Source organism: Schistocerca cancellata, chromosome 12, assembly GCF_023864275.1.
Source record: "Schistocerca cancellata isolate TAMUIC-IGC-003103 chromosome 12, iqSchCanc2.1, whole genome shotgun sequence".
NCBI lineage: Eukaryota > Metazoa > Arthropoda > Insecta > Orthoptera > Acrididae > Schistocerca > Schistocerca cancellata.
In genome coordinates this window covers 153,155,664-153,179,464 of record NC_064637.1, presented here as the reverse complement: position 1 = coordinate 153,179,464, position 23,801 = coordinate 153,155,664, and the positions used below count along the sequence as shown (strand labels likewise).

The following is a 23,801-nucleotide window of genomic DNA, read 5'->3' as shown; positions in this document are numbered from 1 at the left end:
TACCCGTTGAGGCCAATCAGCTGCTGATAGCGCCTGCACACGCTGTACCTGGTACGGAAACAACGTTACCTTGTACAGCAGCAGCTTCTCTGACGCTGACATTAGGGTTATCGTCAACTGCACGAAGAATTGCCTCGTCCGTTGCAGGTGTCTTCGTCGTTCTAGGTCTTCCCCAGTCGCGAGTCATAGGCTGGAATGTTCCGTGCTCCCTAAGACGCCGATCAATTGCTTCGAACGTCTTCCTGTCGGGACACCTTCGTTCTGGAAATCTGTCTCGATACAAACGTACCGCGCCACGGCTATTGCCCCGTGCTATTCCATACATCAAATGGGCATCCGCCAACTCCGCATTTGTAAACATTGTACTGACTGCAAAACCACGTTCGAGATGAAAACTAACCTGTTGATGCCACGTACTGATGTGCTTGATGCTATTACTGTAGAGCAATGAGTCGCATGTCAACACAAGCACCGAAGTCAACATTACCTTCCTTCAATTGGGCCAACTCGCGGTGAATCGAGGAAGTAGAGTACATACTGACGAAACTAAAATGAACTCTAACATGGAAATTAAGCGTTTCCGGACACATGTCCACATAACATCTTTTCTTTATTTGTGTGTGAGGAATGTTTCCTGAAAGTTTGGCCGTACCTTTATATATATATATATATATAGTGTGAGTCAACTAACGTTAATGCTGGATATATTTCAGGTTCCACAGACCGAAGGTGAGGAGAGGGGCTAGTGTAATAGTTTAATAAAAACTATACAAAAATGCACGGAAGTATGTTTTTTAACACAAACTTACGTTTTTTTTAAATGGAACCCCGTTAGTTTTGTTAGCACATCTGAACATATAAACAAATACGTAATGAGTGCCGTTTGTTGCATTGTAAAATGTTAATTACATCCGGAGATATTGTAACCTAAAGTTGACGCTTGAGTACCACTCCTCCGCTGTTCGATCGTGTGTATCGGAGAGCACCGAATTACGTAGGGATCCAAAGGGAACGGTGATGGACCTTAGGTACAGAAGAGACTGGAACAACACATTACGTCCACATGCTAACACCTTTTTAATGGTCTTTTTCACTGACGCACATGTACATTACCATGAGGGGTGTGGTACACGTACACACGTGGTTTCCGTTTTCAATTACGGAGTGGAATAGAGTGTGTCCCGACATGTCAGGCCAATAGATGTTCAATATGGTGGCGATCATTTGCTGCACACAACTGCAATCTCTGGCGTAATGAATGTCGTACACGCCGCAGTACATCTGGTGTAATGTCGCCGCAGGCTGCCACAGCACGTTGTTTCATATGCTCTGTGGTTGTAGGCACATCACGGTACACATTCTCCTTTAACGTACACCGCAGAAAGAAGTCCAGAGGTGTAAGATCAGGAGAACAGGCTGGCCAATTTATGCCCGTGTTTGTTACAACATGCAACTGAACGTCGGAGGTTTCAAGCGTCAACTTTAGGTTACAATATCTCCGGATGTAATTAACATTTTACAATGCAACAAACGGCACTCATTACGTATTTGTTTATATGTTCAGATGTGCTAACAAAACTAACGTGGTTCCATTTAAAAAAAACGTAGGTTTGTGTTAAAAAACATACTTCCGTGCATTTTTGTATGGTTTGTATTAACCAATTACAGTAGCCCCTCTCCTCACGTTCGGTCTGGTGAATCGGTTCGTCAGTATTTGATGTGGTTTACGAAATATATCCAGCGGTAACGTTAGGTGAGTCACCCTGTATATATATATATAAAATTATCAGATTAAAATTGAAAAAAATTCAAATATATTTAACTTATTGGTTTTTTTCTTGTACCATACTAGAATGTGTGCTCTCGGCGAGGCGGTACTCACCGACGCATTCGACGGAGCCGTCGTTCTTGTAGAGCGCGCCCATCTGGAAGAGGCAGACGCAGCGGCCGTCGCGACACTCCGTCTTCTCGGTGGTGCGCTCGCACTGCTCCGAGAACTCGCACGTCTCGTTGATCTTGGCAGCTGCAACACGTGGGCAGCCCGTAAACACGGAGCTGGGAAGGGCAACTGTCACGAATCACGGGTTCTTTCGACAGTCAGGAGGTGCGGAGGGTCAGAAAGGGGATGTACTTGGTCCTCTCTAGCGGACTGGAAAAGAGGCATTAGCCGACTGGTGACTACTGTCTGCACGGCGGGCGTATCTGAGCGTTAAGTGGGTAGGTGGGAAGACTACAAAGACTTGGCTGATGACGTGATAGGAGAACAAACAGGAATCGATATGGAAGAGATAGAGGATCCAGTATTAGAATTTAAAAGAGCTCTGGAAGACTCATAATCAAATAAGGCAAAAGGGATGGTTACACGGCATCGGAATTTCTAAAATCATTGGGGGGGAAGTGGCAACAAAACAAATATTCACTTTGGTGGGTAGAATGAGTGATATATATATATACTAAGATGGTATGTGCTCTTTCGGACATGTTCGAAAGATGGTTCAAATGGCTCTGAGCACTATGGGACTTAACTACTGAGGTCATCAGTCCCCTAGAACTTAGAACTACTTAAACCTAACTAACCTAAGGACATCACACACATCCATGCCCGAGGCAGGATTCGAACCTGCGACCGTAGCGGTCACGCGGTTCCAAACTGACACGCTTAGAACCGCACGGCCACACCGGCCGGCCATGTTCGAAAGAACAGTTACCATCTTAGTATATATATAGTTAAGGCTCACCGGCCACTTGACCATCTTCTTCTTCTGTGCGAATGCACAAACAGTGCCCGAACTCTTACGGGAATCGGCAACGCGCCGCGAGTAATGACTATAATGAGCGGGGGCACTACGAATGTAGTGCGGGACAATACGTTGAGAATGTGGCTTTCGCGGGAGGCTTGCGAGAGGTAAATCCCTGCAGTCGCGCTATCCTCTGCGTCCTCGGTGGCTCAGATGGATGGAGCGTCTGCCATGTAAGCAGGAGATCCCGGGTTCGAGTCCCGGTCGGGGCACTCGTTTTCATCTGTCCCCGTTGTCAACGCCTGTAAGCAGCTAAGGGTGTTCATTTCATTGTAATAGAATGAGTGAGTTTGGCGATGTACAATCTGACTGTCGGAAAAACACCATTCACATAATTCCCAAGATTGCAAGAATTATCGGACAATCAGCTTAATAGCTGCGTCCAAGTTGCTGAGAGGGAGTAGTGTTTAACGTCCCGTCGGCAACGAGGTCATTACAGACGGATTAGGGAAGGATGGGGAAGGAAATCGGCCGTGCCCTTTCAAAGGAACCATACCGGCATTTGCCTAAAGCGATTTAGGGATATCACGAAAAATCTAAATCAGGATGACCGGACGCGGGATTGAACCGTCGCCCTTCGGGATGCGAGTGCAGTGTGCTAACCACTGCTCCACCTCGGTGGGTTCCAAGTTCCTGACCAGAATAATATCTACATCAGCATCTACATATATACCCCACTAGCGACCAAGTGGTGTGTGGCGGAGGGCACATTTCACTCTAGAGTCATATTCGCCCCCCCCCCCCCCCCCCCCCCCCACTGTTCCACTCGCGGATTGCGCGAGGGAAAAACGACTGTCTGAACGCCGCAGTACGAGCTCTAATTTCCCTTATCTTTGAATGATGATCACTGCGCGATTTGAAAGTTGGTGGTAATAATATATGCTCTACATCCTCGGTGAAGATCGGATTTCGGAATTTAGTGGGCAGCCCCTTCTGTTTAGCGCATCGTCTATCTGCAAGTGTGTCCCACTTCAAACTCTCTGAGATTTGTAACGCTCTCGCGATGGCTAAACGTACCAGTCACAAATCTTGCCGCTCTTCTTTGGACCTTCTCAATCTCTTGAATCAGACCCAACTGGTAAGGGTGCCATACAGACAAACAATACTCTACGACTGGACGAACTAACGTACTGGAAGCTATTTCCTTTGCTGAAGGACTGCATCGCTTCAGGATTCTACCAATAAACCGCAATATAGAGTTCGGCTTACTCGTTATTTGTGTAATCTGATCATTCCATTTGAGATCATTTCGAATAGTCACACCCAGATACTTGACTGATGTTACCGCTTCCAAAGACTGATCATTTATTTTGTACTCATACATTAATGGGGATTTTCGCCTTGTTATACGCAGTTGGTTACACTTACTAATATTAAAGATAACTAACTGCCAGTCATTACACCACGAATTTATTTTCTGCAAGTCCTCATTGATTTGTTCACAACTTTCGTGTGATACTACTCTCCTGTACAGCATCATCGGCAAACAGTCTAAGGCCGCTGTCAATACCATCAACCAGATCGTTTATTTAAATCGTAAAAAGTAGAGGACCTATTACGCTGCCCTGGGACGCACCTGAAGTTTCTCTTGTTTCTGTTGAAGTTACCCCGTTCAGGTCGACATACTGCTCCCTGTCTGTTAGAAAACTTTCTATCCAACCGCATATTTCATTGGATAGACCGTAAGCGCGCACTTTTTGTAGCAAGCGACTGTGCGGAACTGTGTCGAATGCCTTTAAAGTCGAGAAATACGGCATCAACCTGGGAGCCGGTATCTAGAGCCTGTTGTATATCATGCACAAAGAGGGCCAGCTGTGTCTCGCATGACTGCTGTATCCTAAAACCGAGCTGGTTTCTTCAGATAAGCTTCTCAGAGTCTAGGAAGGTCATTATGTCTGAACACAAAATATGTTCCACGATTCTACAACAAATCGATGTCAGCGAAATACACAGAAAAATGGAAAATAAAATTGACGATGTATTAAATGACGGAGTCTTGAGTCGTGCTTGGGTAGCTCGGTTACAGCACTTGCTAGCGAAAGGCAAGAGTTCGAGTCTCGGTCCGGCATACAGTTTTAATCTGCCAGTAAGTTTTATATCAGCGCACACTCCGCTGCAGAGTGGAAATCTCATTCTGGAAACATCCCCCAGGCTGTGGCTAAGCCATGTCTCCACAGTATCCTTTCTTTCAGTAGTGCCAGTTCTGCATGGTCCGCAGAAGAGCTTCTGTGAAGTTTGGAAGGTAGGAGACTGGCAGAAGTAAGGCTGTGAGGACGGGTCGTGAGTCGTGCTTGGGTAGCTCGGTTAGAGCACTTGCCCGCGGATGGCAAAGGTCCCGAGTTCGAGTCTCTGTCCGGCAAACAGTTTGAATCTGCCAGGAAGTTTCAGATGAGGATCAGTTTGGCTTTAGGAAAGGTAAGGGCACCAGACAGGCAATTCCGACGTTGCGGTTGATAATGGTAGCAAGACTGAAGAAAAAGCAAGAGACGTTCATAGGATTTGTCGACTTTGAAAAAGCGTTCAACTGTGTAAAGTGGTGCAAGATGTTTGAAATTCTGAGAAAAACGGGGGTAAGCTATAGGGAGAGACGGGTAATATACGAGGGCAGTTCAATAAGTAATGCAACACATTTTTTTTTCTCGGCCAATTTTGGTTGAAAAAACCGGAAATTTCTTGTGGGATATTTTCAAACATTCCCGCTTCGTCTCGTTTAGTTTCATTGACTTGCGACAGGTGGCAGCGCTGTACGGAGCTGTTAAAATGGCGTCTGTAACGGATGTGCGTTGCAAACAACGGGCAGTGATCGAGTTTCTTTTGGCGGAAAACCAGGGCATCTCAGATATTCATAGGCGCTTGCAGATTGTCTACGGTGATCGGGAAGTGGACAAAAGCACGGTGAGTCGTTGGGCAAAGCGTGTGTCATCTTCGCCGCAAGGTCAAGCAAGACTGTCTGATCTCCCGCGTGCGGGCCGGCCGTGCACAGCTGTGACTTCTGCAATGGCGGAGCGTGCGAACACACTCGTTCGAGATGATCGACGGATCACCATCAAACAACTCAGTGCTCAACTTGACATCTCTGTTGGTAGTGCTGTCACAATTGTCCACCAGTTGGGATATTCAAAGGTTTGTTCCCGCTGGGTCCCTCGTTGTCTAACCGAACACCATAAGAGCAAAGGAGAACCATTTGTGCGGAATTGCTTGCTCGTCATGTGGCTGAGGGTGACAATTTCTTGTCAAAGATTGTTACAGGCGATGAAACATGGGTTCATCACTTCGAAACAAAACGGCAATGAATGGAGTGGCGCCACACCCACTCCCCTACCAAGAAAAAGTTTAAAGCCATACCCTCAGCCGGTAAAGTCACGGTTACAGTCTTCTGGGACGCTGAAGGGGTTATTCTGTTCGATGTCCTTCCCCATGGTCAAACGATCAACTCTGAAGTGTATTGTGCTACTCTTCAGAAATTGAAGAAACGACTTCAGCGTGTTTGTAGGCACAAAAATCAGAACGAACTTCTCCTTCTTCGTGACAACGCAAGACCTGACACAAGTCTTCGCACCCGAGAGGAGCTCACAAAACTTCAGTGGACTGTTCTTCCTCATGCATCCTACAGCCCCGATCTCGCACCGTCGGATTTCCATATGTTTGGCCCAATGAAGGACGCAATCCGTGGGAGGCACTACGCGGATGGTGAAGAAGTTATTGATGCAGTACGACGTTGGCTCCGACATCGACCAGTGGAATGGTACCGTGCAGGCCCTCATTTCAAGGTGGCGTAAGGCCGTAGCATTGAATGGAGATTACATTGAAAAATAGTGTTGTGTAGCTAAAAGATTGGGGAATAACCTGGTGTATTTCAATGCTGAATAAAACAACCCCTGTTTCAGAAAAAAAGTGTTGCATTACTTATTGAACGGCCCTCGTACAATGTGTAGAAGAACCAAGACGGAACAATAAGACTGGACGACCAAGAACGAAGTGCTCGAATTAAAAAGAGCGTAAGACCGGGATGTGGTCTTCCGGCCCTACTGTTTAATCTATACATCGAAGAAGCAATTATGGAAATAAAAGAAAGGTTCAAGAGCGGGAATGAAAGGAAATCAATGATAAGATTCACTGATGACATGGCTATCCTCAGTGAAAGGGAAGAAAAATTACAGAATGTGCGCAATGGAATGAATTCTAAAGTATAGAATATGGACTGAGAGTAGACCGAAGAAACACGAAAGTAACGAGAAGTAGCAGAAATGAGACCAGCGAGAAACTTAACATCAGGATTGGTGATCACGAAGTAGATGAAGTTAAAGAATTCTGCTACCTATGCAGCAAAATAACACATGATGGACGCATTAAGGACAACATAAAAAGCAAACGCTGGCAAAAGGGGAATTCCTGGCCTACAGAAGTCTACTAGCATCAAACACAGGCCGTAATTTGCAAAGAAATTTCTGAGATTGTGCGTCTGGAGCACAGCATTGCATGGTAGTGCAACATGGACTGTGGGAAAATCGGAAAAGAAAAGAATCAAAGCATTTTAGATGTGGTGCTATTGAAGAATTTTTAAAATTAGGTGGACTGATTAAGGTAAGGAATGAGGAGGTTCTCCGGAGAATCGGGGAGGATAGGATCATATGGGAAATACTGGTAAGAAGAAGGGACAGGGTGATAGGGCGTCTGTTAACGCATCAGTCAATGAATATCATAGTACAAAAGGAGCCGTAGAGCGTAAAAACTGAAGAGCAAGACAGAGATTTCAATGCATCCAGCAAACAGTTGGCGACGTAGGCTAAAGTGCTATTCTGAGATGAAGAGGTTGGGACAGGAGAGGAATTCGTGGTGGGCCGCATCAAACCAGTCAGGAGACCGATGACTCACAAAAGAAAACCCAATTCTAATACCAATCAAGGCGGACACTGACTGGTGTGTTTACTACGAACCATCAGGTCACGGCTGCAAACCACTAACAGGAGTTATCTATAGAAGTCTGCAACGGCTGGTGCAAGCCGACGTGGTGGAACATCACTTGGGTCTCGGAGCGAAATAAGTACACGAGACACAGTACCGGCCGTAAGACTGATCTCGGAAGAAACCATGAAAAGGGACGATCCAACATTTATAGCTGTTGTATATTTCGAGCTTTTGACAATGTTGATTGGAATACTCTCTTACAAATTCTAAAGGTGGCAGGGGTAAAATACAGGGAGCGAAAGGCTATTTACAATTTGTACACAAAGGAGACGGCAGTTATAAGATTCGAGGGGTATGAAAGGGAAGCAGTGATTGGGAAGGGAGTGAGACAGGGTTGTAGCCTCTCCTCGATGTTATTCAAGCAGTATATTGAGCAAGCAGTAAAGGAAACAAAAGAAAAATTCGGAGTAGGTATTAAAATCCATGGAGAAGAAATAAAAACCTTGAGGTTCGCCGATGACATTGTAATTCTGTCAGAGACACAAAGGACTTGGAAGAGCAGCTGAACGGAATGGACAGTGTCTTGAAAGGAGGATGTAAGATGAACATCAACGAAAGCAAAACGAGGATCATGGAATGTAGTCTAATTAAGTCGGGTGATGCTGAGGGAATTAGATTAGGAAATGAGGCACTTAAAGTAGTAAAGTAGTTTTGCTATTTGGGGAGCAAAATAACTGATGATGGTCGAAGTAGAGAGGATATAAAACGTAGACTGGCAATGGCAAGGAAAGCTTTCTGAAGAAGAGAAATTTGTTGACATCGAATATAGATTTAAATGTCAGGAAGTCGTTTCTGAAAGTATTTGTATGGAGTGTAGCCATGTATGGAAGCGAAACGTGGACGATAAATAGTTTGAGAAGAGAAAGAAGCTTTCGAAATGTGGTGCTACAGAAGAATGCTGAAGATTAGATGGGTAGATCACATAACTAATGAGGAGATATTGAATAGAATTGGCGAGAAGAGGAGCTTGTGGCACAACTTGACTAGAAGAAGGGATCAGTTGGTAGGACATGTTCTGAGACATAGAGGCACCACCAATTTAGTATTGGAGGGCAGCGTGGAGCGTAAAAATCGTAGAGGGAGAGCAAGAGATGAATACACTAAGCAGATACAGAAGGATGTAGGCTGCAGTAGGTACTGGGAGATGAAGAAGCTTGCACCGGATAGAGTAGCATGGAGAGCTGCATCAAACCAGTCTCAGGACTGAAGACCACAACAACAACAAGATATTTCAATAAAAACATTTTTGCAGCAGACACTACTTTTATACACTACTGGCCATTAAAATTGCTAGACCAAGAAGAAATGCAGATGATAAACGGGTATTCATTGGACAAATATATTATACTAGAACTGACATGTGATACATTTTCACGCAATTTGGGTGCATAGATCCTGAGAAATCAGTACCCAGAACAACCACCTCTGGCCGTAATAACGGCCTTGATACGCCTGGGCATTGAGTCAAACAGAGCTTGGATGGCATGTACAGGTACAGCTGCCCATGCAGCTTCAACACGATACCACAGTTCATCAAGAGTAGTGACTGGCGTATTGTGACGAGCCAGTTGCTCGGTCACCATTGACCAGACGTTTTCAGTTGGTGAGAGATCTCGACAATGTGCTGGCCAGGGCAGCAGTCGAACATTTTCTGTATCCAGAAAGGCCCGTACAGGACCTGCAACATGCGGTCGTGCATTATCCTGCTGAAATGTAGGGTTTCGCAGGGATCGAATGAAGGGTAAAGCCACGGGTCGTAATACATCTGAAATGTAACGTCCACTGTTCAAAGTGCCGTCAGTGCGAACAAGAGGTGACCGAGACGTGTAACCAATGGCATCCCATACCATCACGCCGGGTGTTACGCCAGTATGGCGATGACGAATACACGCTTCCAATGTGCGTTCACCGCGATGTCGCCAAACACGGACGCGAACATCATGATGCCGTAAACGGAAATGGATTCATCCGAAAAAATAACGTTTTGCCATTCGTGCACGCAGGTTCGTCGATGAGTACACCATCGCAGGCGCTCCTGTCTCTGACGCAGCGTCCAGGGTAACCGCAGCCGTGGTCTCCGAGCTGACAGTCCATTCTGCTGCAAACATCGTCGAACTGTTCATGCAGATGGTTGTTGTCTTGCAAACGTCGCCATCTGTTGACTCAAGGATCGAGATGTTGCTGCACGATCCGTTACAGCCATGCGGATAAGATGCCTGTCATCTCGAGTGCTAGTGATACGAGGCCGTTGGGATCCAGCACGGCGTTCCATATTACCCTCCTGAACCCACCGATTCGATATTATGCTAACAGTCATTGGATCTCGACCAACGCGAGCAGCAATGTCGCGATACGATAAACCGCAATCGCGATAGGCTCAAATCCGACCTTTATCAAAGTCGGAAACGTGATGGTACGCATTTCTGCTCCTTACACGAGGCATCACAACAACGTTTCACCAGGCAACGCCGATGAATTGCTGTTTGTATATGAGAAATCGGTTGGAAACTTTCCCCATGTCAGCACGTTGTAGGTGTCGCCACCGGCGCCAACGTTGTGTGAATGCTCTGAAAAGCTAATCATTTACATATCACAGCATATTCTTCCTGTCGGTTAAATTTCGGGTCTGTAGCACGTCATCTTCGTGGTGTAGCAATTTTAATGGCCAGTAGTGTACTATCAGTTCGTGCTTCACGCACGTCTCGATGTACTACGAAACTCATGTCATCAAAATGCAAACCACTCAGAACAAGAGCCATCTGCGCTTCCGCTCTTCCTACACATGTTTTCCACACATTCGGCATAGGTCCGAACACTCCGTATGCTTTCTCAAGAGTGATACTGGGCTGATTGTCAGCAGGTTGCCAAATTTTCTTTTCCAGATTGCAGTCTTTGTATACATTATTTGTGACGTCGCATAGCTCTAGTCATAGAGTCATTTATGAGATTCACAGTCATTTATGAGGTTGTATAGTCCTTTAGTTTATCCACTTCTTCATTACTGCACTCGACAGACGCAAAATAACAAACAACTAATAAAATAGGGGGTATCGTTCCATGCACACCGCGCCAATATGTTACAGAAAGCTTCGCATGAAAATACTATTTTTCAGGAGCCCATATCTCGGATTCGGTTGATAACAGACATAACGGGTCAAGTGCTAGGGAGAACATTTGACCTAGCGACCATTTGTGTACTTATCGGAAGAATAGGCATACTGTCGCTATGCTACAGTATAGGATCAAAATTTAATTCACACTTCCTCCAGCCAAGGCAAATTGAGGAATTCGGTTGGTTCTTTTCCATTAGATGTGATCCATGGTGCGCCGTAGGCAGGTTATAAAAAGCACCATTTGTTCATCGGCGGTTCCTGAGGAAAACTGGGGAAACGAAAAGTACCAATTCGGGGGCTGACCACTTCCATAATATCTATTCATCACTAATCGGCGCAATTTTTACCATTTGTCTTAAGACGATATTCTCGGAGAAATCGGGAATTTTTTTCGATGTCATTATCCGTTAGCGAAATCCAGAGGTTCAAAGTTACCGCATATATGCACATAAAATATGCACGCGACATCCAGTCTGACCCGTTAGTGCGGTTTTGTCTGACGCAGTGAACTCATGGTAATGATTCTGTGGTCATCACAGTGGTTCTAAGCTCACCAAACTGTGCTTTTAGTCTCCATTTTTCCCACGAATAAAACTCTATGACCTGTTCACTCTTTATAGTAGACTCTTTAGGCCTATATAAAATGTCTTGACCTGGAAATTATTCGATGATGCCACCTTGTGGCTTAAGGGCCTCACAAAAAAATAGTTTTCGTACGAAATTCATTGTACTTGCAGATTTAGCATTGCAATTTTTTAAAATCTATAGATGTAGCCTCAAAATGTTGTGCATAATTATGTAAAGTAGTGTAAAGTTAATTTGATTTATATAAGCACCGATTTTGTGTCGGTCTTATATCGTGTATACTTCCTTGTTGTTTATATGTGTCACAGTATGTAAATGTGTAGAAGTTTATAAATAAACTGTCAAAAGTTTCCAGACCGAGAGAATTCATTTTATATAAGCAGTGGGACGGTGGGAGAGAGAGACAGTGACAGTGGGAGGGAAAGAGAGAGGAAATAGTGGCGGCGGGAGAGAGGAAGTGGCAGTGAAAGAGAAAGAAAAGTGGATGAAGAGAATAGCAGTGGGAGCCGAAGAGAGACGAGTTACTGTTAGTCAGTGAGAGACAGGGGCAGTAAAAGAGAAAGAAACGTGGATCGAGATAGAAGCAGTGGGAGCAAAAGAGAGAGGAGAAAGTGGAAATGGAAAAGAGATTTGTGGAGACCATACATAGGGTTGAGGGTCTGTACTCCCCGCAGATCGTCGAACTTTAGCACGAAAAATGTTCGCTGACCTTAACAATTTTTAACATCTTGCAGCCCTGTCAACAACTGTGATAAATTAATATGTCAAAAATCCCGCCTCAGTTGCGAAATGTTACTGGTCTTTGGCAACTGACGCGGATTTTTGACATGTTAATTCGCTAACTTTCCCCCCCCCCCCCATTCTCTACACCCATGTGTTAAAGTTTCCTGGTCTAGGGCCCAAAACCGCGAGCAAACCATCCACAAGGACATATATGGAGAGGGGACAGTGGTGGGTGAAGAAAAAGACAGCAGATTGTGAGCGAGAAAGAAAGAGAAAGTGGCAATGTAAGAGAAAAAGAATGGGAAAAGGCAATGGGAGTGGGACAGAGAGACAGTGAAAGTGGCAGAGAAGAAGACAGTTGTAAGGAAGAGCGACTGAAACTGATGAACGCAGCTACACTGGGAGAGAGAGAGACAGGAGAAAGTGCCAGTGGCGGATGAGAGAGACAACGGGAGAGAAACATGCGGCAGTGCCAAGGCGTCACTATAAAGAGAGACAAGGAGAAAAGGATTTAGAATATTCTGTGTTAAAAGGCGCGAATATGTTCGGATGCCAGAATTTTTGGCGAGGAATGCGGAATGAGGACTGAGGCAGCTGATTCCCCACTTTTGTGTCAGAGTCTTTTAAAGAGGGGCATATTTGCGTTTTTTGAGTGGAACGAACATTTTTCAGTTGGAAAATACGTGCGCAAACTCTGGAACAAAACTGAAACAACACTGCAGCACCGTCGGTGAGAGAAATAGGAAACAAAGATGAGAGCGGCAGGAAAATATTTACAGACAATGACAGAGATAGATATTGCCTGGGCTTACGACACATTAGGTGGAAAATGGCGGAAACCCCTCGGCAGTACATCGGTAACAGCATGCAACATCAGCAGTTATGCAGGTCCATACCGGATACGGTATGCCATACCATGTATTGCAGCCCCATTACAGCAATGTTGACGGCAACGCTGTGTGTGGCGAATTATTGCCGTAAACTAACCATCTGACCACAAATAACAACTACCAAGCGAGGTGGCGCAGTGGCTAGCACACTGGACTCGGATTCGGGAGGACGACGGTTCAATCCCACGTCCGGCCATCCTGATTTAGGTTTTCCGTGATTTCCCTAAACCACTCCAGGCAAATGCCGGGATGGTTCCTTTGAAAGGGCACGGCCGACTTCCTTCTCCGTCCTTCCCTAATCCGATGAGACCGATGACCTCGCTGTTTGGTCTCTTCCCCCAAACCAACCAACCAACCACAAATAACATATTATCAAGAACACAGTTTGGATTTCTGAAGGGTTCTGATATCGAGAAGGCTATTTACACCCACAGTGAGAATGTACTTAATTCATTAAATACCAGATTACAAGCAGCAGGTATTTTCTGTGATCTGTCAAAGGCATTTGATTGTGTGAACCACAACATCCTTTTAAATAAATTAGAATTCTATGGTGTCATGGGCAGTGTTGCAAAATGGTTCAAGTCATACCTCGCTAACAGAAAACAAAGGGTGTCAGTGCAAGGGACTAGTGAATTAAGTCATCAGTCATCATCAGAATGGGAAGAAATTACATGTGGTGTCCCACAAGGATCCATCTTAGGGCCATTGCTTTTTCTTGTGTACATTAATGATCTCTCATCAGTTACACTGCCAGAAGCAGAGTTCGTTTTGTTTGCAGATGCCACAAGTATTGCAATAAATAGTATGTCGAGTGTAGTTCTAGAAAGATCTGCTAATGATATTTTCATGGATATTAATAAATGGTTTAAAGCCAACTCACTGACATTAAATTTCGAAAAGACTCACTATATGCAGTTCAGAACCTGTAAGAGGTTTCCACCCAGCATATGCACAAAGTATGAAGAAGAGCAGATAGAAGAGGTTGAGAGTCTTAAATTCCTGGGATTACAACTTGATAATAAATTCAGTTTTGAGGAGCACACCACAGAACTGCAGAAACGCCTTAACAAATCTGTATTTTCAATTCGAGTGTTAGCTGACATAGGCGACATAAAAATGAAAAAGCTTGCATACTTTGCCTGCTTCCATTCCATAATGTCATATGGTATAATATTTTGGGGTAACTTTTCAAGTCAAACAAAACTCTTCAGAGTCCAAAAGCGTGTAATACGTATTATTTGCGGAGTAAATTCACGGACGTCATGTAGAAACCTCTTCAAAGAACTGGGTATACTAACTACTGCCTCTCAGTATATTTACTCCTTAATGAAATTTGTCCTAAATAATATATCTCTTTTTTCCAACAAACAGCTCAGTTCATACATACAATACCAGGAACAAAAATGATCTGCACAAGGACTCAAAAGCACTTACTTTAGTTCAAAAAGGGGTCCACTATTCAGAAACACTCATCTTCAAAAATTTGCCAGCAAACATAAAAAATTTAGTTACAAATAAAGATCAGTTTAAAAGGAGCCTGAAAGACTTACTAGTGGCCAACTCCTTCTACTTCATTGACGAATTTTTTAATAGAAACAAATGATGTATTGTATATACTCATATTATTAGTATTGTTATCTCAGCTCAAAAAAAAATGACATGTTCAACATCCAGGAGGATCTCCTCAGAACGGATCTATGGAATGAAAAACTAATCTAATCTAATCTAAACTACGGTCCATATAAACGTACCTTTAGCGTAGCCGACCACTTCTCAGAAGAAGTAATTTCTCATGACGCTGTCCTGCTGCGTCAATTTCTGTTGCACAAGACCCCCAGTTAATTTCGTGAAGACTGTTCGTCCTCTAAAAGAAGTTATTTTCTAAAAAATGTCACCCTTCTTCTCTCCTCTCGTGTGCTCGTGCATGTTTTTTCGCTCGTAGTGACCATCTTGTTTTCGTGTTGCTTATTGTCACGGTATAATGCAGCGGCCACAGAAAAAGCAAGCATTGCCGGTTTCGAAACTTCCTGGCAGATTAAAACTGTGTTCCCGACCGAGACTCGAACTCGGGACCTTTGCCTTTCGCGGGCAAGTGCTCTACCATCTGAGCTACCGAAGCACGACTCACGGCCGGTCCTCACAGCTTTACTTCTGCCAGTATCTCGTCTCCTACCTTCCAAACTTTTTCGCAGGAGAGCTTCTGTAAAGTTACTATCTTTGGATCTTCTCTATGTCTTCTATCAACCCTATCTGGTACGGATCCCACACTGCTGAGCAGTATTCAAGCAGTGGGCGAACAAGCGTACTGTAACTCCATGAAAGGCTACTCTCAGTGCGTGCAACTGGGTCTCCCGACGAGTGTTTTGTGACGCATCGTACTGTTGGAGGCTTGTCCCGTTCACTTTAGCGCTCTCCTTGCTGCGCGCTTTAAGGATGGTGTAAATGAGCATTGTTATAGTTCAATTCTTTTATCTTGGCGGCTCGCGCATGGCCGCCCAGACGCGGGAGATTGCTGCGTTGCCAGATGCACGCGTCAACAGAAGCAGCGCCATAGTATAGTTCGCAAACTTACGTTCAGGGGGGAGCGCGCAGTTTATGAAATAAAGCCACCACGGCCGCATTAACCCTTTCGCTGCTTCAGAGACGTGCTCCCCGCATTCCGCGCTGTGCGCGATTTTGCCGTCACTGCACTGCTCGCCTGTGCAGACACATGGTATTCCCACTGCTTTGACACACTTTAATCATTCGATTTCACAAAAACTATTTGGCCCAAAAATGTGATTTTTACACATCTTCGTGACTGATACCTTCCCCCCATAAATGACTTAATTTTGTTTCTATGTTCAACGCAGTTATTGTGCAGCATTAAATGTAGTAAAGCATTGCACGAAATTTTGAAGAGTTTTCAGAGGTAAAAGTCCACAGTGTGTACTTTTCGTATGGTCGATTTTAGTTGGCACTAGAAATTTAAAAGAAATTATATTCAAACGAATAAAATTCATGAAGTAAGACCCTTCGACATTGTTTTTAAATAAAGAAAATATTAAGCACCAAACAAGGTTTTTTTTTTAATCCAAGGACCTCCCGTTCCGCATTTTTTTAAATAAAGAAAGTAAATTTTTCGCTCGAGGGAGGACTTTTTTATTTTTATTCTTTTTTATTTTTTTAAAATTTTTTTAAAGGAGGTGGGGGAGGGCGGGGAAGGCAGAGCGATCAGGGGTCGTAACCCGAGGCCTGGTCGCAGTGTCCCCCTCGTCCATCAAGGAATCAGGGATGGGAAGGGGAAATCTTTTGTGGGAATTATTATTTATTTATTTATTTTTATTTACTGTTTGTAATACATTCTTAATGTGGTTTTACTTTATACCACAACAAAAATAAATGTATCTAGCACCGCATCGTGCTCTGAGAAAAAGAAAACAATATCTCGGCACGTTCCTACACCGAGGTAATGCATATGGGGAAAACGAAAAAAAAGTGTTTCATACAGGATCCAGAAGGGTGTGTCGCTACTCTCCTTACGCTTCATCATGGTTTGAACTCAGATAGTTTTGCTCAGCAGCCAACCACCTTAACCACTAGGCTAACGCAGCTGGTCATTGAACAGAAACCCTGGAGGACATGAAACAATCACGCAAAATACCGACAAACACTGTTGGTATGACTATGAATTACGTTTCGTCGAAGTACAATAGGAAATAAACAATTACCATTGTTCTTTATTGCAAAGAAGCGGTTAGTGAGAATGAATTTCCTTGCTATCGCCTGAATTAGGTGGCTTATTGCTTGTTTGCTTTAATTAATTAATAGAATATGAAGCAGTTGGTATAAAGAATGCTTTTTCCAAACTTTCTTTTATAGAAAGTCTGCTGTCGAGACATTGCTTTTCTTCAGTTACTTTATTTGTGACTGAACGTTTCTAAAACTGAAGACACTCGTCCGTGCTCTGCACTGCAGTCGAGCTCTGGCAACGTCGTTCTCTGTTCATTGGCTGACTGTGTTTTGTGACGTCAGATGAGCAGAACGAACTTAAACTCAGCCGCCGTCGTAAATGACGCGCACTTTAGGAGATGGAAACATCAGCACAGGACAGGAAAAGTATGGAGGGCAGCGTCAAATGAGTCGGGCGACTGCCTACTTTTAAAAAGTGAGGCGTAACTGTTCAGACAGGGCAGCTAGTACTCACGCTTTCCGCACATGTTGATGTGGTTGGTGACGGGGTAGTCCGGCTGGCAGAGGCACAGCTGCTTGCCGCTCTGCTTCTCACAGATGCCGTGGTCGAAGCCGCACTGGCTGGAGTCGTCGCAGCGGTCGCCGTACTTCAGCTCGCCACCTGCAACGTGTCAGTCAACATCCACTGCCATTTATGTGATCGCTTCTTCAAATTCTGGGAAACAGCGATAGGAGGCACTATTTTCATGTAACATCATTTCGTTTACTATTTAAAAATTGTGGAAACTCTTAAAGTGACCGAGTAGTCCGTTTTACAGTGAGAGTTTAAAGAAAGTGTTGTAAAAAATTAAAATTACATCAACATCTACATCCATACTCCGCAAGCCACCTGACGGTGTGTGGCGGAGGGTACCTTCAGTACCTCTATCAGTTCTTCCTTCTAGTCCAGTCTCGTATTGTTCGTGGAAAGAAGGATTGTCGGTATGCCTCTGTGTGGGCTCTAATCTCTCTGATTTTATCCTCATGGTCTCTTCGCGAGATATACGTAGGAGGGAGGAATATACTGCTTGACTCCTCGGCGAAGGTATGTTCTCGAAACTTCAACAAAAGCCCGTACCGAGCTACTGAGCGTCTCTCCTGCAGAGCCTTCCACTGGAGGTTTATCTGTCATCTCCGTAACGCTTTCGCGATTACTAAATGATCCTGTAACGAAGCGCGCTGCTCTCCGTTGGATCTTCTCTATCTATTCTATCAACCCTATCTGGTACGGATCCCACACTGCTGCGCAGTATTCAAGCACTGGGCGAACAAGCGTACTGTAACCTACTTCCTTTGTTTTCGGATTGCATTTCCTTAGGATTCTTCCAATGAATCTCAGTCTGGTATCTGCTTCACCGACGATCAACTTTATGTGATCAGTCCATTTTAAATCACTCCTAATGCCTACTCCCATGTAATTTATGGAATTAACTGCTTCCAGTTGCTGATCTGCTATATTGTAGCTAAATGATAAGGGATCTTTCTTTCTATGTATTCGCAGTACATTACACTTGTCTACATTGAGATTCAGTTGCCATTCCCTGCACCATGCGTCAATTCGCTGCAGATCCTCCTGCATTTCAGTACAATTTTCCATTGTTCCAACCTCTCGATATATCACAGCATCATCCGCAAAAAGCCTCAGTGAACTTTCGATATCATCCACAAGGTCATTTATGTATATTGTGAATAGCAACGGTCCTACGACACTCTCCTGCGGCACACCTGAAATCACTCTTACTTCGGAAGACTTCTCTCCATCGAGAATGACATGCTGCGTTCTGTTATCTAGGAACTCTTCAATCCAATCAAACAATTGGTCTGATAGTCCATATGCTCTTACTTTGTTCGTTAAACGAATGTGGGGAAATGTATCGAACGCCTTGCGGAAGTCAAGAAACACGGCATCTACCTGGGACGCCGTGTCTATGGCCCTCTGAGTCTCGTGGACGAATAGCGCGAGTTGGGTTTCACACGATCGTATTTTTCGAAACCCATGCTGATTCCTACAGAGTAGATTACTAGTCTCCAGAAAAGTCATTATACTCGAACATAATACGTGTGCCAAAATTCTACAATTGATAGACGTATTGATATAGGTCTATAGTTCTGCACATCTGTTCGACGTCCCTTCTTGAAAACGGGGATGACCTGTGCCCTTTTCCAATCCTTTGGAACGCTACGCTCTTATAGAGACCTACGGTACACCGCTGCAAGAAGAGGGGCAAGTTCCTTCGCGTACGCTGTGTAAAATCGAACTGGTATCCCATCAGGTCCAGCGGCCTTTCCTCTAATGAGCGATTGTAATTGTTTCTTTATCCCTCTGTCGTCTATTTAGATATCTACCATATTGTCGTCTGTGCGAAAATCTAGAGAAGGAACTACAGTGCAGTCTTCCTCTGTGAAACAGCTTTGGAAAAAGACATTTAGTATTTCGGCCTTTAGTTTGTCATCCTCTGTTTCAGTACCATTTTGGTCACAGAGTGTCTGGACATTTTGTTTTGATCCACTTACCGCTTTGACATAAGACGAAAATTTCTCCTTACATTATCGTTTTATGCTCTCTTTTTAGGATTTTCGCCTCGTTAAATTTCTGGTAATCATTCCCCCTCAGAAAAGATCGTTCACGACTGATTTGCGGATTTTAATTGCGCTCGTGCTTCGTTGAGCGGTGAGTTTCAAGAAGGTCGCCGAATATCTGTTGTGGTTCCAATAAATATCAAGGCAACATGGCTGAAGAGTATAAGGAGAACGGCTGTTAGTATGCATCATTGGAACCGAAATTGATGCTCTGTGGTCAGCACACTGTACTCGCGTTCGGGAGGTTGACGGTTCAATCCCGCGTCCGGCCATCCTGATTTGGGTTTTCCGTGATTTCCCTAAAAGGCTCTAGACAAATGCCGGGATGATTCCTTTGAAAGGGCACGGCTGACTTCCTTCTTCATCCATCCCTAATCCGATTAGACCGATGACCTCGCTGTCTGGTCTCATCTCTCAAACAACCCAACCCGAAATTGATGTAAAACTTTTGTAGTTTTTTTGAAATAAGGAGTAACTGCTTAAACCACTTATTTCTACATTTGTTTGGTGTAAGTAGTGAAAAAATATTTCTAACTCAAACGACACACAGCAAGAAAAAAATTCTCTAAATCTTACAGTTCCAAATACTTAAGAAAAGTGTTGGCCAGTATGGGCCGCACAACAAAATATACGTTTTTAAATAAGAGAGATATTTCTGTTGTTCAGAAACAAATCAACCTGCTTATATATCAAAAGTGCAAGATGATAAAAAAAAGTTGTGAACGAAACACACACAACACTGGTGAAATATTCTACAATATTTATTATTTCTTACACGAACCGGTTTTCGGCTGTTACACCTACATCAGGTACAAAGATACGTATGTGATGCAGTGAAATTTTGTTGGATCAATGAATTTAAACTAGTGCATCTACAGAGTATCTCCATTTACGGCGATGAAAAACGTTAATGTTAGAGTTAGAAATAAAACATGAGAGATTATTTCAGCGTAAATGCGATGTAAGGATTATATAACTAAGATAAAATATTTGACGCATTAACTGATAAACTGTACACAAATTACAACAGTCGTGCACAGAAGAAAATAATTGAACAGTAAACTTTAGTGAGGTATTTTAAAGGTCCCAAATTACAAATGTTCAAATGTGTGTGAATTGTTATGGGACTTAACTGCTAAGGTCATCAGTCCCTAAGCTAACACACTACTTAACGTAAATTATCCTAAGGACAAACACACATCCATGCCCGAGGGAGGACTCGAACCTCCGCCGGGATCAGCCGCACTGTCCATGACTTCAGCGCCCTAGACCGCTCGGCTAATCCCGCGCGGCCCTAAATTACAAGCAGATAATATATAATAGTCATATTAACCAGGCGAGCGAAACTGCTGTGATTACACAAAGTAAAAATTGTTTTTGATAGAACGAGGGAAATTATTGTAACTGAAATAAAGGAAATGGGGCATGTGAGTAAGAGGCGCAATTTACAGCATGGGCTGGGTGGAGTTATGAGTAGCATCTGCAGACAGAAGTGGTGAGTAAGGGAACTGCGTCTGGTCACTCAGCACGACACTTGAGTTAATGGACATAACTAATTTCCATTGTTTCGAGATAGCTCATCTTCCTTCCTTTCTGGATGTGATGTAATACTTCATGTTTCACCTTGTAACTGTGGCCTTCTTTAAGCTGTTGGTCTGCAAAAGTAGAGCGTTATTTTCTAAATTACCAGCTTCTGTGGTGTTCCTTCAAGCGAGTACATATTGCCATGTGAGACTGACCCATATAGAGTTTTCCTCAATTACAGATAATTTTATATATTCCACTCTTTTCCAAAGCTGAAGTGCTGTCTTTACCACTGAGGAAAAAGTATCCAACACTGACGTGCACATAAAATGACGTTTTTACGTTCCTGGAGAGCCCACTGAGACTTTTCCTAAGCATGCAGTTGTGCACCGTTTATTGCGTTCTTGAGGTGATGGATCAAGGACAGGGTAAAGAAGAGAAAGCACCAGTTGTTGCTGCCGGCCGATGAGGCCGAGCGGTTCTAGGCGCTTCAGTCTGGAACCGCGCGACCGCTACGGTCGCAGGTTCGAATCTTGCCTCGGTCATGGTTGTGTGTGATGTCTTTAGGTTAGTTAGGTTTAAGTAGTTCTAAGTTCTAGGGGACTGATGACCTCGGATGTTAAGTCCCATAGTGCTCAGAGCCATTTGAACCATTTCGAACCAGTTGCTTCTGCTTTTTATGAATTGTAGAGTCCACAAAGTTAGGAGGATAGTCATTGTTTGCTGCTGGATGTCAAACCAGACACCTTTCAGCCGTCTAATTTCCAAACTTATTTTATTTGACTGTAAGTTTGGGCGATTTACTGCGCCATCTTCAGGCCCCTGACCGACGTGTACGAAGATTTCACCTCGGTTCTGGTCAAAATAGGGGCCAGCATTCAGATACTGGTATCTGTAGATTTCCGCCTGCTATAGCAGTCACTTTAACCATCACTGCCGACTGATCAGAACCGAGGTGGAATCTTCCTACACGTCAGTTAGGAGTCCGAAGATGGCGTAGTAAATCACCGAAACTGGTAGGCAAACAAGGTAAGTTCGTAAATTTGACGCCTGAAAGGTGTTTGATTTGACACCCTATAGCGGACAGCGAAGTCCCACAACCATCTCTGAAAAAACGGACATAGAGAGAATTGTTTGATGGTATTTGATTGCACTTACTTCCATTTAGAAGACGTCTTTATTCATGGGGATGGATAGTAGGTGATGTATCATTGAATGGAAGGCAGAGTGGTTATGGGTCACTGTGTGCTGAGAACTGCCCGGTATTATCATATCTGTGATGGTAGGTTTCCTACTAATCTTTCAGGTTGTGGTTGATGGAACCTGAAGAAAGATTAAACTTGTGGAGTGAGGCTTTCTGGGCACTTCTTGCTATAGTTCTAACAGAACTTTTTACTTGTCAATTTCTTTGATCTGTTAAATCTTCTGCTAAATCGCGAACCATCTTTTGAAACTCAGTCTTAGCCAGCAGCATTTTTTCGTAGTTTTCTCCAAATGTTGATTTAAGATCTGAGGTGTCAGAGTCGTCTACTGATTTCCTTAAACGATTTTGACCTCGTTTGGAGTGTAGTTCTAGGAACATTAAACCGATCGGCAGCAGCCGTTTCGGTCGTTTCGCCTTCTAAAACACTTGGTACCGCTTGCCGCATAGCAGTCTCCGACCACTCCCATCGACCCTAATCTGCACGTGTCTTCTCCAACCACGGCATCGTGCTCTAAAAAAATAAAACAAAAATATTCTTATACCAGTCGACTTTGGTATAGCCCATACTACCCTGCTGACATTGCGCATTAAAACATGGCAGAAACAGAAACCGGCTTGAGGGAGTGGAATTTTGTTCTTAGCGTGTAATCTACATTAAAATACTTACATCTTAATATATGTATGATAATGCTACTTCTTATCTTTAAAACTGTAAACCGATGCTGAAAATTATACCGTTCATCAGATTCGACACTGAAAAACAAATTAAACTTACTTGCGACAGAAACTCAACAGCCACATCTCTCAAGTGCTGACAAAGGGGGATTGATGTCTACGCTTTTTTCCAAGCACTGCATGTGTCCGCTGTTTTGCAGCGAACGCAAGGAACACCGAATGGCCCATACTAGCGTTGGCAAATACTAACTCCCGTCTACTAAACGCGAAACCGGTTCACAATTCATAGTTCAGGGTCCCAGTTGCCAGTAGCCTATCTAACAGCTTCGAGGGGCAACAAATATTTGATTCTCAATATTTCATACAATTACTGCTCGAATTTAAAAATTTAAAACGCTATCGGGATCTGATCATCGAGAGATACAATCATACGTTAAAGGCTCGACACAACAAGACTGTTATTCCAGCTAGAAACTCTATGTACGCCTAGAGGCAAATTAACGACGTTGTATTCATCTAGTGCCGGCTGAAGTGGCCGAGCGGTTCTAGACGCTACAGTCTCGAACCGCGCGACCGCTGCGGTCGCAAGTTCGAATCTTGCCTCGGGCATGGATGGTTGGTTGGTTTGGGGAAGGAGACCAGACAGCGTGGTCATCGGTCTCATCGGATTAGGGAAGGATTGGGAAGGAAGTCGGCCGTGCCCTTTCAGAGGAACCATCCCGGCATTTGCCTGGAGTGATTTAGGGAAATCACGGAAAACCTAAATCAGGATGGCCGGACGCGGGATTGAACCGTCGTCCTCCCGAATGCGAGTCCAGTGTCCGGGCATGGATGTGTGTGATGTCCTTAGCTTAGTTAGGTTTAAGAAGTTCTAAGTTCTAGGGGACCTATGACCTCAGAAATTAAGTCCCATAGTGCTCAGAGCCATTTGAACCATTTTTTTTTTGTAGTCATCTAGTATTTGAGAATGGAGAGCGCTTAGCGACTCCCAACAGACTTTACACATAATTTCAAACCTTCATGAATG

The 23,801-nt window shown here is 44.0% G+C and overlaps 1 protein-coding gene across 3 annotated transcripts in view; it reads right to left on the bottom strand.

Annotated features, from left to right (window-relative positions):
• The window catches only part of LOC126109889 (uncharacterized), a 287,852-nt gene that overhangs the window by 124,861 nt on the left and 139,190 nt on the right, over nucleotides 1–23,801 (bottom strand). For all 3 annotated transcript variants that reach the window (XM_049914976.1, XM_049914977.1, XM_049914978.1), the window contains exons 4-5: nucleotides 17,267–17,413; nucleotides 1,883–2,023 (exon numbers count right to left, since the gene is read on the bottom strand). In XM_049914976.1, the coding sequence (XP_049770933.1) occupies nucleotides 1,883–2,023; nucleotides 17,267–17,413 (288 nt within the window). The remainder of the gene's footprint in view (nucleotides 1–1,882; nucleotides 2,024–17,266; nucleotides 17,414–23,801) is intronic.